Consider the following 16,862-nt stretch of genomic DNA (forward strand, 5'->3'; position numbering starts at 1 on the left):
TGAGAACACCAAGTTCTCGCTGAGTATTCACTGCTCTCAATTTACACCCATTCAAATGACAATCTGCCTTCCTATTTTTGCTACCATGGCGGATAACCTCGCATTTATTAATATTATACCGCACCTGCCATGCATGTGCCCATTCACTCAGCCTGCCCAAATCCCGCTGAAGCATCTCTGCATCCTCCTCACAGCTCACCCTCCCGCCCAACTTTGTATCAGCTGCAAATTTGGAGATCATACATTTAGTCCCCATGTCCAAATCATTAATATATAGTGTGACCAGTTTCGGTCCTAGTACAGATCCCTGATGCACCCCACTAGTCACTGCCTGCCAATCAGGAAAAGACCCATTTATTCCAACTTTTTGCTTCCTGTCTGCTATCTAGCTTTTTATCCATCTCAAGATACTATCCCTAATCCCATTTACTCTAACTTGACATATTAATCTGCTATGTCTGCTTGTCAAAAGCCTTTTGAAAGTCTAAATAAACCACAATCCACCTGTTCCCCGAATCAACTCTACTAGTTACATCTTCAAAGAAGTAGTAGTCTTCTAGTGGATTTCTCAAGCAGGATTTTCCTTTCCTAAATTCATGCCGACTTTGTCTGATTACACCACTGCTTTCCAAATGCTGTGCTGTGAAATCCTTGATAATCGGACTCTAGCAACTTTCCGACTACTGACGTTAGGCCCACTGGACTATAGTTTGCCGTTTTCCCTCCACCTCCCTTTATGAATAGCGGGGTTACATTAACTACCCTCCAATCATGAGGAACCATTCCAGAGTCCAAGAATTTTGGAAAATGAACACCAGGTCATCTACGATGAAGGGGAGGCGGTGGCACAGTGGTATTGTCACTGGAATAGTAAACCAAAGACCTAGAGTAATGCTCTGGGGATCAAGGTTCAAATCCCACCACAGTGAGATTTGAATTCAATAAACATTTGGAATTAAATTTCGAATGAAACCCTTGTTGATTGTCAGAAAAACCCATCTGGTTGACTAATGTCCTTCAGGGAAGAAATCTGCCCAACTTTACCTGGTCTGGCCTACAGGTGACTCCATACTCGCAGCAATGTGGTTGACTCTTACCTGCCCCTCAAGGACAATTAGGAATGGGCAATATATGCCGGCACAGCCTGCGATGCCCACGTCCCATGAATGAATTTTTAAAAACTATTTCTCACTAGTGTCCGAAGCAGAACAGCGGTTAAAGAGCAAGATAGTCTCAGTGATTCCTGCACTACCTGACTGTTACTCTTAGATACTCTCATGGTCAGCCATTCCCTTTCTGCTTGTGTACCTCTCAGCTGTAGTATGACCACCTCTCTAAACACGCTATCAACACAAACCTTAGCCTTGCGAATTCCCCATAGTGACTCCAGCCACCGCTCAAGTTCCACAAGCTGGAGCTCAAACTTCTATAGCTGACGACACTTCCTGTAGGTGTGGTCATTGAGGGGACTGTCTGCTTGAATGACTTCCTACATCCTGCAGGATGCACACATTCCACATGGTAAAGCTGCACTGACGTACCGTATATAGTGTTCACTCACTTTCATTCCCCAATTGTCTGTGCCTCTCGATGTAATCTCTCTGCCCTCTCGCGCATCTTCATGCAAACTCTCCATTCTCTCTCTCTTGTGCCTCTTTATGTAGTCTCTCTGCTTTCTCCCTCTCGGCTCCCATTGTGAAATATTTATCAATGGAAAGCTAATCTCAGTAACGGTTACAATGAAACTATAGATTTTCGTGGAAACCCATCTGGTTCACTAACATCCTTTAGGAAAAGAAAGTCCTTACCTCGACTGGCCTGCACGTAACTCCAGACCCACAGCAATATGGTTGACTCTTAAATGCCTTTGATGTGGCCCAGTCAACTACTCAAGGCTTCAAGGGCAATTCAGGATGGCCAATAAACACTAGCCTTTGTTCATGACACGCACATCCCATTGAGGAGAAACAAGCGATTAGAATTACAATTTTGGACTCGTTGCTGACTCGTTCTAGCAATTGCAATATTAGCTTATAATTCTGATGGGAGTTCATCTGTTAACCACTCCACCACCTCGAAGACCCTTCTTAAAACCCATCTGATCAACCCGTCCTAAAATCTCTGACTGAAAATTAATTTTTCTTTGTGACTCTGCACGGTGGCTGGGATTCTTTTCTCGATGTCAATGGGGCTGTTTAGCACACTGGGCTAAATCGCTGGCTTTGAAAGCAGACCAAGGTAGGCCAGCAGCACGGTTCGATTCCCGTAAAAGCCTTCCCGAACAGGCGCCGGAATGTGGCGACTAGGGGCTTTTCACAGTAACTTCATTGAAGCCTACTCGTGACAATAAGCGATTTTCAGTTTCATACATGAATGAAAGTTGCTGCTGTGGCATAATACTGCCCACATTCAGATGGAATTTGTGAATTGTCAGCTATACAATACTTTTGGCCGTGATTCTACCATTGTAATGATGGCAAGACTGTCAAGTGTTCATCATAATTATGAAATTGGCAGCAGGCTTTCATGTCTGGTCATACACAAGTTACTGTCAGTGATATCCTGCTCCTCCACAGAATACACTCCTGAAATTGCCGCAGACAATCTTCAGAAGACACTGAACTGACAAAGACTTCTTTTAGCTGAAATATTGTTGTTAAAACTTTGCAAAAGGAGTTCCACGAGTGAAGTAGAACTGCATTTTAACTAGCATACTAATTACTAATGAATGCTGAACAAGCTCTCGGCCCTGGAAAATTAATTTTACATGTGTAATGTCAATTTTTCTTTATGATACAAATTCCATGTGTTGCAGTCCCAGTTGATGTTACAACTGGACGGGAAGATCCCAGAATGGAACACTGGCTCAAAAGACCATAACTTTTACTGTTTTTATAAAACATGGAGGAACAGAGTCCAGGACTGCTAATTAGTTTTAACAAGATTATAATACATTGCACATTTACTCCCCTCTTTGCTTAAAAAATACATAGATTTAAACATTAACATGGATCACAAAGCACTTCTTCAGCTACAATGTTCTAATTAACACAAACGGTACTTTAAAAATTTTTTTTAAAGAGTATCCAATTATTTTTCTTTTCAATTAAGGGGCAATTTAGCGTGGCCAATCCACCTAACCTGCTCATGTTTGGGCTGTGGGGGTGAAATCCACGCAGACATGGGGATAACGTGCAAACTCCACACAGACAGTGACCCAGGGCTGGGATTCGAACATAGGTCCTCAGCACCGCAGTCCCAGTGCTATCCACTGCGCCACATACCGCCCCACAAACAGTATTTTTAAGCACACAAGATCACTGTGGTTAAATACACACACTGTGCTCTGAATCCAAGTTTGTGTTTGTGGATTTTTCTGCAGAATCCCTTCCAGATAGTGATGTTGATATTTCAGAACTCCACCCCCAAAAACATGCTTTCTTCTCTCATAATTATGCTTTCCAAAATCCAGACCACATTTTCCAAATGACAGTTTTAAACAAAGCTTCTGCTCCACTTTTAACAGTGAATCTAGTCCAGGATTTTACAGCAATCCCTTTTAGGTTTCATTTGCTTTGACTTTGCACAAACTTCGAGATTCAGCCACTGATTTACACGATATTTCAACGCATGTTTCATAGGCTGTAGTTAAAATCCCTCAAACTTGAAAATCAGTTCAGATATCTTTCTGGACTCTTACGATCTAATGCCTTTTAGACTCTATGTGGCTTAATTGAACAGCTCTCTGTTCTCGTATATTTGACCTCAGACTGCTTGAAAACTTCTCTTCATCTCTAGTTTCCTTAATTAGCTGCTCTTCAGATCTCTGCACTTGTTTTCTTAACTGCTAGTCCATGGCATGGTTTTCCTTCTAGCAAAGCTGAGAGAGATGTCCCCTTTTGTGGTTTGCAAACAAATGACTTTAGCAGAGCTGAGAGAGCAGCCTTCACTCTCATTCCCTATCTCCAATCTCAATCAAATTAGCCAATAAAAATTAAACATTTCTCTATCTTAGAAGGCCTCGGTGCTACGGGACACCCGCATGCTCATGCATTTTATTCATTATTCACGCTATAGACCTCTCTAATCACAATAGAAACATAGTTACAACTTAACCAACCCGCACACATCCATCCACTTTTGTTCACCTTTGTCCTAACTATAGGTTTTACCTTTCCAGGCTTAGGAACATTAAATTAAACATTAAAAGCTATGACATATTTCTAATGTTTACAAATACAAATATAAATCCCTTAAAAAACAACCTTTGTTTTCCCAACAATTTTTATATAATTGATATAATTAATTTTAATATAATTATTTTTAAGCTTGTTTATGGTATTTCAGCATTTAATGTGTACATCGCAATTGTATTTCACAAAAAAGCAAAACAGTGGGGGGGGGGGGGAAGAAGTGTGTTCTATTTTCTGGTTTGCCAACTGTGAGAAGTTTTCTAGGCTGCTTAACCTGCTTGATGACATCACATTGCTGAAGATCCCTGGACTTGGCACCAGAATCAAAATAATATTGGAAAATTTGAAATTCGCACCAGAGACAGACACATGTTTGTGGGCAGCTTTCTTCGGGGTCAGTGGTAAACACCATTGCTTTGCCAAAATCCCAGCCATTAAGTAACTTAAACCAGGAGGGACAAAGTAGCATCTCTATACTCCAGCTCCTGGCATTTCAGGTCACGGTGATTTAAAGAAGAGAAACTGACACACACTCGCAGGACAGTAACCTGGAAGCAAAAAGACTTGTTGGGAGTTATGTGCATTTTTCTTTCAACAACAATTTTTTTTGCTTCTTTTTTTAAAGAAAATTTGGAGTACCAAATTGATTTTTTCCAATTAAGGGGCAATTTAGAGTGGTCAATCCACCTACCCTGCATATCTTCGGGTTGTGGGGGCAAAATCCATGCAGACACGGGGAGAATGTGCAAACTCCATACAGACAGTGACCCAGGGCCGGGATCGAACATGGGTCTTCAGCACCATAGGCTAACCACTCGTCATCGTGCGCCCCTTTCCTTCATTAATTACACATAGTTTTGAAGCAACCTGGGAAATGGTCTGCAATTATATTTCTGCCCCAGTAAAAGTAAGAGACCTACATCTGACACACTCCAGATTCACACTTGGCTGCAAACATGATTTAAAAGAAAACGCCTACTGACTTACGGCTTGAAATTTACATCTGTATTAGTTCTTGGTTGTAATTAGCTGGATTTCTATAATAATAATCTTTGTCACAAGTAGGCTTACGTGAACACTGTAATAAAGTTACTGTGAAAAGCCCCTTGTCGCCACACTCGGGTACACAGAGGGAGAATTTAGAATGTCCAATTCACCGAACAAGCATGTCTTTCGGGACTTGTGGTAGGAAACCGGAGCACCCGGTGAAAATCCACGCAGGCAAGGGGAGAACATGCAGACTCCACACAGACAGTGACCCAAGCCGGGATTCGACCCTGGGTCCCTGGAGCTGTGAAGCAACAGTGCTAACCACTGTGGGTAAGGCATGGCCTTTGATGGACGGGTTACATTCACTTGAGAAACACCGGGTATAATCCAAGCCCCCATGTGCAATGCCATGGAGATCAGCAAGAAAAATACAATAACCTGTGTTCTTGTTATTACAATTCCAAAATAAGAAAGGTTTGCTCACCTGCCATTTCTCTCTATGGCGAACTTGATTCCTTCTTTTTGGAAAGGAAGCAATTTCTGATGAAGCTTTTCAGGCAGTTTCGACAGCATGGTATCAAATTCATCCCCTGAGCATTTATTCTCAGAGAATAAAGAGGGAGGCAGTTGATGGAGCTGCTGGCTTTTTCGCATGGCTTCTTCAGACCTATTTTACATTTTTAGAATAAAGGTTAAGCCTTACAATTGATCTTGTGCTAAAAATATTTGATTACTCATTACAAACAGAACTTAAACTCTTTTCATGCTGAACATTAGATTTTCTACTAAATAAAGCAGTTAGTCGTGCAAACAGAGATCAAATTCCAGAAAGGAGAATTTTTAAAATATATTTGCAGAGCCATATTGTAATCTCAGAACTCACAATTAATCAAAACACTGTATTTGCCACAATCTGACTTTCGGTATGTTCCTTTTAGGCAGATCATGGCAAACAAAGAAACAGCTGTAAAATACATTAAACAGCGAACGCTGTTTTAATCCAGCCTAAAAACAATAGAAAATCATTCAATTCTACCAGAGTGCATTAAACAGATAATTTAAACAGCACTCAACCCTCAGCGCCATGAAGCACTCGATCATGTATTACTATATTTAGTGCCAGACTTTCACTTGTTTCCATATGAAAAAACTATTTGTTACATTAGGTAAATCGCAGATGATTATAAATATGTTTATACATTTTTAAAATTCTGCAACTAATGAGAGTAAATCTTCTACCAGTATCTTGTGCCTTTTACACAAATCTATTCCTTACCAACCAGGTAGACCAGATTTCCAGTTTATGAAATTTCCTAGTTAAAGCGGGGAGGTTAACATCGTCGTAATGTCACTAGGCTATTATGGGGACTGGTTTACCTCAGTTGGCTGGACAGCTGGCTCATGGTGCAGGGCAAAGCCAACAGCTCAGTTTCAATTCCCACATTCATGAAGGCCGGTCTTCTGAACCTTGCCCCTCACCAGAGGTGTGAAGATCCTTAGGTTAAATCATCCCTCAAAAGGGGAAAGCAGTCTGCATCTGCGAATATGGCGGCATCAATCCAGATGCCCAGGCTAAGGTTCCGGGAATATGGGTTCAAATCCCACCATGCAGTTAGTGGAATTTATATTCAATTTTAAAGAAAAATCTGGAATTTAAAACTAATCTCAGTATTAGTGATGGTAAAACGGCCATTGATTGTTATAAAAGCCGATTTGGTTCACTAATGGCTTTTCGGCAAGGGAATCTGCCATCCATACCTGGTCTGGCCTGCATATGACTCCAGACCCACAATGTGGTGGACTCTGAACTGTCCTCTGAAACGGCGCAGCAAGCCACTCAGTTTAAGGGCAATTGGGGATGGCCAGCAATGTGCACATCCTGTGAAAGAATAAATTTTTTTAAAATTGCACCGAAAAGCAAAATGGACAATGATTCATTATGGACTGCATTAATGATTTGCTGATGTGTTTGAGGCTCAGAAAGTTGAATTCCATAGAAATTGGGAGTGATGAGGAGGGAAAAGAAGTGAAGAGAATTGTGGCTTCTCTCGAACTAACAGGGAGTGGGGAAAAAGGGGAAGGTAATTAAGTTTTCTTCTTGGCCTGGAGATAAATTACATTACATCAAAAACAATTCTCCCACACTTAACCAAAGCTATAATTATTTTTCAGATTTTGTTCCTTGTCAATAGGGCTGTTGAATATTTTTGATCAAACAATGTGTGGTGATATGATCTGCATACTCGTCTGCCATTGGGCCAGAACGTCGGCTTACCATTGGCCCTGGTCAGTCATGTGCCTCTCGACCGATTGGCCGAGAGGCTGAGTTAACCACGCCTCTATTAACGAGGTATAAATGCTCAGACGCCTGACGATCGTCCCTTTCCACTGTAGACGATCGCAGAGCTGTGTTCTAGTCAATTAAAGCCAGACTTTGGTAAATCACTCGCCTCGCGTACAATCGATGGTACATCAATTTAATTGACTACGACTTTGAAGGTGGAGTTCCGCATGAAGTCCGAATGCATCAGCCCGCAAACTCCGAACTCTGCAGAACTTTTCCAACTCTGGCTGACTTGCCTCAAAGGGTTCCTAGCATCTACAACCACCCCCCCCCCAACCGGGGCACAGAAGCTGCACGTCCTCCACTCCAGCGTGGGTATTGACGCTTACGCAATAATCAAAGAGGAAACGGATTATGATGACGCTATACAAAAGCTAAAAGGACAATTCATCAAACCGATCAACAGGGTATTCGCTCGACATCTGTTGGCCACCAGAAAGCAGGTCCCCGGTGAGTCTCTAGACCAATACGCCCGGGCCCTCTATGCCCTGGGGAGAGGTTGCGCCTGTGAAGCGGTGTCCGCTACAGAGCACATGGAGCTATTCATCAGAGACGCTTACGTGGCTGGGATGCTGTCTCCCGTGATCCGCCAGCGGATGCTGGAAAGAGACGAACTCAGTTTAACTGAGACGCTGACTCTCTCCGCCTCCCTGGAGGTCGCAGATCTCAGCGCTCGCACCTATGACCCTGGCCAGGCCACCTCCTGGCACGCTTCCCACCCGCCACCCGCCGCTCCCAGCCTCCCTCAGGCTTGTGCCGCGGGGCCCCGCTGCTACTTTTGCGGGTACGCTAAACACCCTCGCTCGCGCTGCCCAGCCCGCTCCGCCCTCTGTAAGAGCTGCGGGAAGAAGGGCCACTACTCCATGGTCTGCCAGGCCAAAACATCGATAAGGGCACGGAGAGAAATTTATTCTCCCGACGGCTACTCATATCACCAGTTCTCCCCCCCGCCCCCCCACCCCACCCTGGGTCTCGTTCACACACCCCCCCGCCTTCCTTCTCCGTAAGGGGTGAATGTGGTGATACGATCTGCATACTCGTCTGCCACTGGGCCAGAACATCGGCTTACCATTGGCCCTGGTCGGTCATGTGCCTCTCGACCGATTGGCCGAGAGGCTGAGTTAACCACGCCTCTATTAACGAGGTATAAATGCTCAGACGCCTGACGATCGTCCCTTTCCACTGTAGACGATCGCAGAGCTGTGTTCTAGTCAATTAAAGCCAGACTTTGGTAAATCACTCGCCTCGCGTACAATCGATGGTACATCACAATGGTTACAAATATTTTCAATATCAAGGGAACTAGATTGGAAAACAAAATGAGAGCTACAATGTACAGGAGCACAATTTTATTTTTGCAATGGAGAGGTTGAATAAGTTGGGGAAAAAAGAGCGAACGTAAACTAAAAGCCTAACTAAGATGGCTGGCACAGATCTGCAAGGGCTAAATCATACAGGTTCCAGACAATGATTTTATTTATGAGATGTTCGATCTGTTTCTCAAAATCAATAGGATTCTTCAAACATCAAGAAGAAGCTTTCATAGATTTATTAAGTATAATGGTATGTATAAGAGTGCCTAAGTATACACTTAATTAGGTAGAACTTACAGCCACACCCTGGGAAACATAGTTTGAAGACTCAAACAGTTTATAGCTGCCAGCTCAGAGTTTTGACTGATCGGACCCTTTGAATCTGAATTGGTGCACAATGGGATATTCGACTTGCCCAAATTGCCGATTAGATTTTAAAAGTGCTTGCAGCAAAAAGGATCACTGGAGTAGGTAAAGTAAGGAATGTGATTTTAGGTGAGGCCGGATAAGTGATCGGAAACTGTCGCCTGACCTCCAGGGTCAGGCTAAGATCAGCGGCTCACTGGACAATGTCATAAATATTCATGCTAGATAATGCAAGTTTGTATTTTTGAGTGAACTGCTGCCATCGTTTGTGTTGAAGGTTAGGTCATTGCGTAACTTTTTTTTAAACTTCGTCTGTATAATTGTTGGCGGACAGAACTGAATGTGTGGGATGAGAACACTGAGTCAATGATGAAGTAACATGAGGATGGTATAAATATATGGAAGAAACTGTATAACTTGAGTAACCTCAGAGCAATGTGAGGGTGTTTTCCCTGTGCATACTTGGATTGAATAAACTGCTGCTTGATTCACCTACAGCCGACTCTGTATCCAGAGTCTTCAGAAAGCCCACAGCAATTGGTGCTGTGAGCAAGGTCTCCACCAGCAACTGAGGAACCGGATGGTCAGATGCACCAGGCAGGTGAGTACCTTTATTTTCCCACCCATAGTTAGGGTGCAAGTCTGGAGATGGCATGATACAGTTGATAGACACTCAAACCTGAGCGTGTATCTAGGCAGGTCCAAACCATCCTGAGATGACAGGCCAAGTAGAGCTGCACCAGGAAACCGACACGTCAGAACTGCCAGAGCACAGATCACAGGCAAGGTACCATTCAACCATATCCAGGCCAGACAAAATGAGTTGGGACCTGAAGAGTCAACAACCAAATTTACGACAGAGAAACATCAACCAATAAAGAGATGATGGTTATAAGAAAACAGGATGTATTCCAGAAGACCACCCCCACCTAAGCAGCATGGGTGCTGGAATGCTCAAAATAAAGACAAAGAAGAAAAAGGCATGATTATAGTTCTCAGTAGCTACTTAGGACTCAGTAAACGGGCAAAGATTCAGGTCAAGAAGAGATCAAATAAATTAAGACAGGTGCAAGGATTGCACCCCCAGACCATAATGATGACAGAGAGTAGGGGGTGGGATCAATAGCAGGCAGACACATGCTCGAAACAAGCCCTTACAAAAACTGGCACTCAGATTGCCAAACATGGGAAGGCCATTCCATGTTTATATGAATGACAATGGCTACTATAGTGCGCCACTGATGCAGAAACACTGACCGTATGAGACCTGTGGTATACTCCACGACAAAGCAATTCCCTGGTCATTACTGGAATGCCCCCGTCTGCAGCAGCAATTCATTGTGCCATCTGGGCATTAAAGGTTAGCCAGCCAATAGTGATGACCAGCTTACACATACCAGGCATACTTTGGTTGGACTGTTTATCTTGGAGGAACTTCAACAGTGTACTTGTGGGAGAGAAGAGGATCACTGACGGGAACTTTTGGATTTCTATGTTTTAACTGCATCTGTGGCCTTGCAGAATTTGCTGCCATTTCACTGTTGGTAACAACTGAACACCAAGACCTGATTGACAATGTGGGCATGGTTTTCTATAACCAGCATGGATCATAATACGGTTCTAGCTCAACTTTTTCCTGTCTGTCCTTGCTGTCTTTCCAATTCATTGTGGGCCCTTATCTTAGGAATCAATGTGGAGATCGCTATTAACCTTGTCATCTATTCCTGCTGTGTCCAGGGAGCCGACGGTGGACATCCCTGTGCCATAGAGGGTGACCACGTCATTAGCTAGTACATTAGCTAGTAGACATATTGGGTGGTGCATATCCTGGAAACTCGGCAGGTGTAAGGAGACTACCATATGGAGTCGGTGATAAAAGGACCTCATCTGTGTTTCACCACTCTGGTAGTTTCATCTGGCGAATGTGAAGTACAACCGAGAGACATGTTCTCAAACAGGTTCCTACAGGAGTCCCACACCAGAAGTTCACTCTGCATTCCAGGAGTGGTTTTCAGGGCATCTTAAGGATTCTTCAGTGATTGTGGTCATTGTCCCAGGTACGGTCAGGTACCATTCATCTTCTCCGTCCCCTTTACACAGGAGCCGCCAGTGGTGCTACCCTGGGGGCTATGTAGATCCACTCCGAACAGCCCCGAGAAACACCAGTTTGTTAATGGGGACATTTAAATGCTCCTGGTCACAGCTGGTATCGCATGAGCTCCTGTTAAACAGACCTTTCTAGGTCCCTCGCTCGACTGTCTTTGTCTCTTCTGGGATGAGGCTAATTGTGGTTGCCAAGCCTATCAGCAAGATTGCGGTCTTCATGTCCCTGTGGAGAGAGAGCATAACTCACTCCAGTCGTCACCGGTTAGTCCTCATTACTCTTTCTGCTCTCATATTTTCAAACTGTGGTCAGTGTTTAACCGGCCTTTCCCGATCATATCCATCAATGCCCCTGTGTCACTGGTCATCAGCAACCTCTAAGGTCCTTTGCCAGCGGACTGCTCGTAAAGTCTATCGAGGTGTATTCCTGAAACTCCTTAGATCTGCGTTGATGGGCCATTTAGCTTTTTTATGGCTTGATCCATGTTAACCTGGGCGCACATAATGCTTTGCAACTTCACTGCTCATTCCTGTCCCCCCGCCAACACTGTTCCAGACACTCAAGCACAGCCTTGCTCCCAGAATGTGGATTTCCATTCAGCAGGTTTCTGTCTCATATATGCAGGGGGCCACCCTTTGGATTCCTTGCTTTCCTAATCATCAGGCAGCATGGTAGCACTGTTGCTTCACAGCTCCACGGTCCCAGGTTCGATCCCCGTCTTGGGTCACTGTCTGTGCAGAGTCTGCACATACTCCCCGTGTCTGCGTGGGTTTCCTCTGTGTGCGCAGGTTTCCTCCCACAAGTCCCGAAAGACGTGCTATTAGGTCATTTGGATATTCTGAATTCTCCCTAGGTGTACCCGAACAGGCGCCGGAATGTGGCGACGAGGGGCTTTTCACAATAACTTGATTGCAGTGTTAATGTAAGCTTACTTGTGACAATAAAGATTATAAAATTTTCTGTCGCGAAGCGCCTGGTCACGTATTTGCTGCGTCTTCACCTCCTCCAGGTCGATGGCTCAATCTGTCACTGGAGGTCCTTCGGCCACTCACTTTGCTGCCCCACCTTCCTGCACATTTCCTTTTAGATGGCATTCCGAACCTTCTGATGTGCCTTAATTAGAGTTGCAGAATCCATTTACGACAATTATGAAATGAAAAATTAATATGAAAATCGCTTATTGTCACGAGTAGGCTTCAATGAAGTTACTGTGAAAAGCCCCTAGTTGCCACATTCCGGCGCCTGTCCGGGGAGGCTGGTACGGGAATCGAACCGTGCTGCTGGCTTGCTTTAAAAGCCAGCGATTTAGCTGAGTGAGCTAAACCAGCCCCTGTCACTTCTACCAATCTTTTAACTATTTAATTGTGCTGCATACGCCCCACCCCACGTCCACACTGGAAGTCACACACCCTTGTCTACTCGATACAGATATGTCGTTGTGGATGACCCTTCATATCTACTGTTGGTACAGACCTTGGCAGATGTGAGGACTGTTAGTTTGGCAAGCTGTTCAGCAGAGAGATTTCCTGGGACACTTGCCTCAGCAATATTGACAACCACACTATCTACCACTGCCCATCGTGCCCTTACGGTTTCCTTCACACCTTCTGCGAACTGTCCATAAACAGGCCATGGTCTGCATTTTCAAGGGGTTTCTCGTGGATCCTGTGGGGGTTTGGGCTTTCAAAGCAATAATCCTCCTTGTTTGTCTCCCCTTTGTCCATGATATCTTCCGCATATTTGGGAGCTAGATCTTTTAACTGTTTGTACTGATTTATTCCTCAGCAACACCGCTGCTTCCAGTTACCTCTTCACCTGTTGGAGACTGTTTATAATTCTCCAGTGTTTCAGTCCTACCAAGGTATGCCTGGTATGTGTAAGCTGGTCATCACCATTGGCTTGATAACCTTGAAAGCCCAGACAGCACAATGGATTGCTACTGCACGCGGAGGCATTCAATTGAGGACAGGGAATTGTTTTGTCGAGAAATACACCACGGGTCACATGCGGTCAGCATTTCTGCGTCAGTAACGCACTACAGTAGCCATTGTCATTCATATAAACATGGAATGGCCTTCCCATATTTGACAATCTGAGTGCTGGCGTTTATGCCAGGGCTTGTTTCCAGCATGTGTATAGCACATACAGTGCAGGAGGCCATTCGTCCCATCGAGTCTGCACCGACCCACATTAAGACCTCACTTCCACCCTATCGCTGTAACCCAATAACCCCTCCGAACCTTTTTGGACACTAAGGGCAATTTATCATGGCCAATCCACTTAACCTGCACATCTTTGGACTGTGGGAGGAAACCGGAGCGCCCGGAGGAAACCCACAGAGACACGGGGAGAACGTGCAGACTCCGCACAGACAGTGACCCAGCGGGGAATCGAACCTGGGACCCTGGTGCTGTGAAGCCACAGTGCTATCCACTTGTGCTACCGTGCTGCCCATTGATGCCTGCTATTGATCCCACCCCCCACCGTATGATTTGGAAAGACAGCAAGGACAGGCAGGAGAAAGAACCATATTATAATCCATGCGGGCTCTAGAGGACCACGTCCACATTGCCAATCAGGTCTCAGTGTTCAAGGGCAGCATGGTGGCCTAGTGGTTAGCACAACCGCCTCACGGCGCTGAGGTCCCAGGTTCGATCCCGGCTCTGGGTCACTGTCCGTGTGGAGTTTGCACATTCTCCCCGTGTCTGCGTGGGTTTCGCTCCCACAACCCAAAAATGTGCAGAGTAGGTGGATTGGCCACACTAAATTGCCCCTTAATTGGAAAAAATAATTGGCTAATCTAAATTTATAGAAACAAAAAAAAATTTTTTTTTAAAAAAGGTCTCAGTGTTCAGTTGTTACCAACAGTGAAATGGCAGCAAATTCTGCAAGGCCACACATGCAGTTAAAACATGGAAATCCAAAAGTTCCCGTCAGTGATTCTCTTCTCTACTACAAGTACACTGTTGAAGTTCCTCCAAGAGTAACCAAAGATAGACTGGTTTTCTTCTTTTCCATTACCCACTTCAACAAAGGGTCAGAGATTAAACTTGGCTAGGTCAAGTGCAGATTTTCAAAAAGGGAAAGGCAATAAAGATTCACTGATTGAATCCAGGATGCGTCGGTTCTTCAGCTGAAGTACTTGGTTCAAAGTTATTGCTGGTATGTCCTTTATCTCTTGCAAACACTATTGTACAAAGCCAATGACTTTTAGTAGAGTCACTGTCTGTTGCAGGAACGTAGACACACGTTTAAATCAGCAAAAGCATGTTCAAACTTTAGATGGAATACTGTGCAGAGAGTGAGAAAGAAAAAGAGACCGCCACCCCTTCCAGCAGCCAGGATTTCGCTGCCAAATCCCAAATGCAAGCATAAGAACTAGGAGCAGGAGTAGGCCAGCTGGCCCTTCGAGCCTGCTCCGTCATTCAATGAGATCATGGCTGATCTTTTGTGGACTCAGCTCCACTTTCCCGCCCGAACACCAGAACGCTTTATTCCTTTATTCTCCAAAAAACTATCTTTATCTTGAAAACATTTAATGAAGGAGCCTCAACTACTTCACTGGGCAAGGAATTCCATAGATTCACAACCTTTTGGGTGAAGAAGTTCCTCCTAAACTCAGTTCTAAATCGACTTCCCCTTATTTTGAGGCTTTGCCCCCCTCAGTTCTGCTTTCACCCGCCAGTGGAAACAACCTGGCCGCATCTACACAAAGAATGCATCACAAGGCCTCTATCGATGAAAGAAGTTCTCAGAATCATAGCATTTACAGTGCAGGAGGCCATTCGGCCCATCGAGTCTGCAATGGCCGTTAGAAAAAGCACACTACTTAAGTCCACACCTCCACCCTATCACCGTAACCCTAACTAACCTTTTTGGACACCAAGGGGATTTCACCACGGCCAATCCACCTCATCTGCACATCTTCGGGAGAACGTACAGACCTCCGCACAGACAGTGACCCAAACTGGGAATCGAACATGGGACCCTGGAGCTGTGAAGCAACAGTGATAACCACTTAGCTACCATGCAGTTCTGGTCTGGCACAGCTCCTCTTAACCACTGTGATAGCCAAGGTGATTAATATTTAATGCTCCTGCAATTAACTCCTGAATGGTTCATATTTCCACTTGGAGGAGAAAGGAGGGAAGCTGTTCACATCTCCTGGAAGGTCTTTAACTGTTTGGGCTTCCATGAACCCTGCAGCACCATAAAATGAACTGTGGCGTCAGAGATGCAAATCTGCAGCCATTTTAAATCAGTGTTCCTGCTTTTCAGTAAAAGGCCCCTTTTTAAAAAGGTTTAATAGATGAAACCAGCTGATAAGATAGCTAATTAATTCCATATGGTACATCTTCGTGACACTTGATTTGGTGTAACTTTAACTCTTATGCTATTGGTCACTCATTAAAAAAAAACCTGACTTCTGCCTTGTTGAATAAGGTGCAGCTGGGTTTTTAGGCAGTGGACAAATTAGGAATTCTCCTGAACAACCTCTTTGGCCCTGAAGAACTAATTTTATATTTATTCAATGTCAAACTTCTCCATTACAATAAATATTCCATTGGTTTTTAAGTGCAACTGCTTTTAAATGTTTTAATAATATTTAAACTTAAAGATTGGGATATTCACACAGTAATGTGCAATTCACCCAACAACGTAATTGATAAGACATTGCCAGATTTCTCGATTTTCTTTAAATTAAACCTGTTGAGAACAAAGAACAATACAGCATAGAAATACACCCTTTGGCCCTCTAAGCCTGTACTGATCATACCAGCTTTGACCAAAACCCTCAGCACTTCCTAGTGCCATATCCCTCTATAGCCATCCTATCCATTTATTTGTCAAGATGCCTTTTAAATGCCGTTAATGTAGTTGCTTCCACAAGCTTCCCTGTCAACACGTTCCAGGCACTGACCACCCTCTGTGTAAAATACCTGCCGTGCATATCTCCTCTAAACTTTGTCCCATGGACCTTAAACCTATGCCCCCTAGTGACTGACCCCTCCTCCCTGGGAAAGAGTTCCTGCCCATCCACTCTATCCTTGCCCCTCAATCTTGTAGACCTCTTATCAGTCACCCCTCAACCTCCATCGTACTACTGAAAACAGTCCGAAACTATTCAGCCTCTCTGCATAGCCAACACCCTCCAGACCAAGCAACATCCTGATAAACCTCCTCTGCACCCTCTCCAAAGCCCCCACATCCTTCTGGTAGCGTGGCAACCAGAATTGTGTGCAATATTCCAAGTGCGGCCTTACCAACGTTCTCTACAACTGCAGCATGACTTGCCAGTTTTTATACTCGATGCCCCGTCCAATGAAGACATGCATTCCATATGCTTTCTTGGCTACATTGTCCACTTGTGTTGCCACTTTCAAAGATCTGTGGACCTGCATGCCAAGATCTCTCTGACTTTCTATATTCCAAAGACTTTGCCATTTACGGTATATTTCCCCTCTATGTTAGGCCTACCAAAATGCATCACCTCACATTTGTTTGGATTAAACTCCATTTGCCATTTCTGTGCCCAGGTCTCCAACTTATGT

The 16,862-nt window shown here is 44.3% G+C and overlaps 1 protein-coding gene across 3 annotated transcripts in view; it reads right to left on the reverse strand.

Annotated features, from left to right (window-relative positions):
* zranb3 (zinc finger, RAN-binding domain containing 3) overlaps positions 1-16,862 on the reverse strand; it is a 214,496-nt gene that overhangs the window by 179,336 nt on the left and 18,298 nt on the right. For 2 of the 3 annotated variants that reach the window (XM_038789900.1, XM_038789899.1), the window contains exon 2: positions 5,668-5,850. In XM_038789900.1, coding sequence (XP_038645828.1) covers positions 5,668-5,837 — 170 coding nt within the window. In that variant the 5' untranslated portion in view covers positions 5,838-5,850. Of the gene's footprint in view, positions 1-5,667; positions 5,851-16,862 lie in introns of those variants that run through there. The other variant, XM_038789901.1, reaches the window with a different exon arrangement.

Source organism: Scyliorhinus canicula, chromosome 2 (assembly GCF_902713615.1).
Source record: "Scyliorhinus canicula chromosome 2, sScyCan1.1, whole genome shotgun sequence".
NCBI classification, from domain to species: Eukaryota; Metazoa; Chordata; class Chondrichthyes; order Carcharhiniformes; family Scyliorhinidae; genus Scyliorhinus; species Scyliorhinus canicula.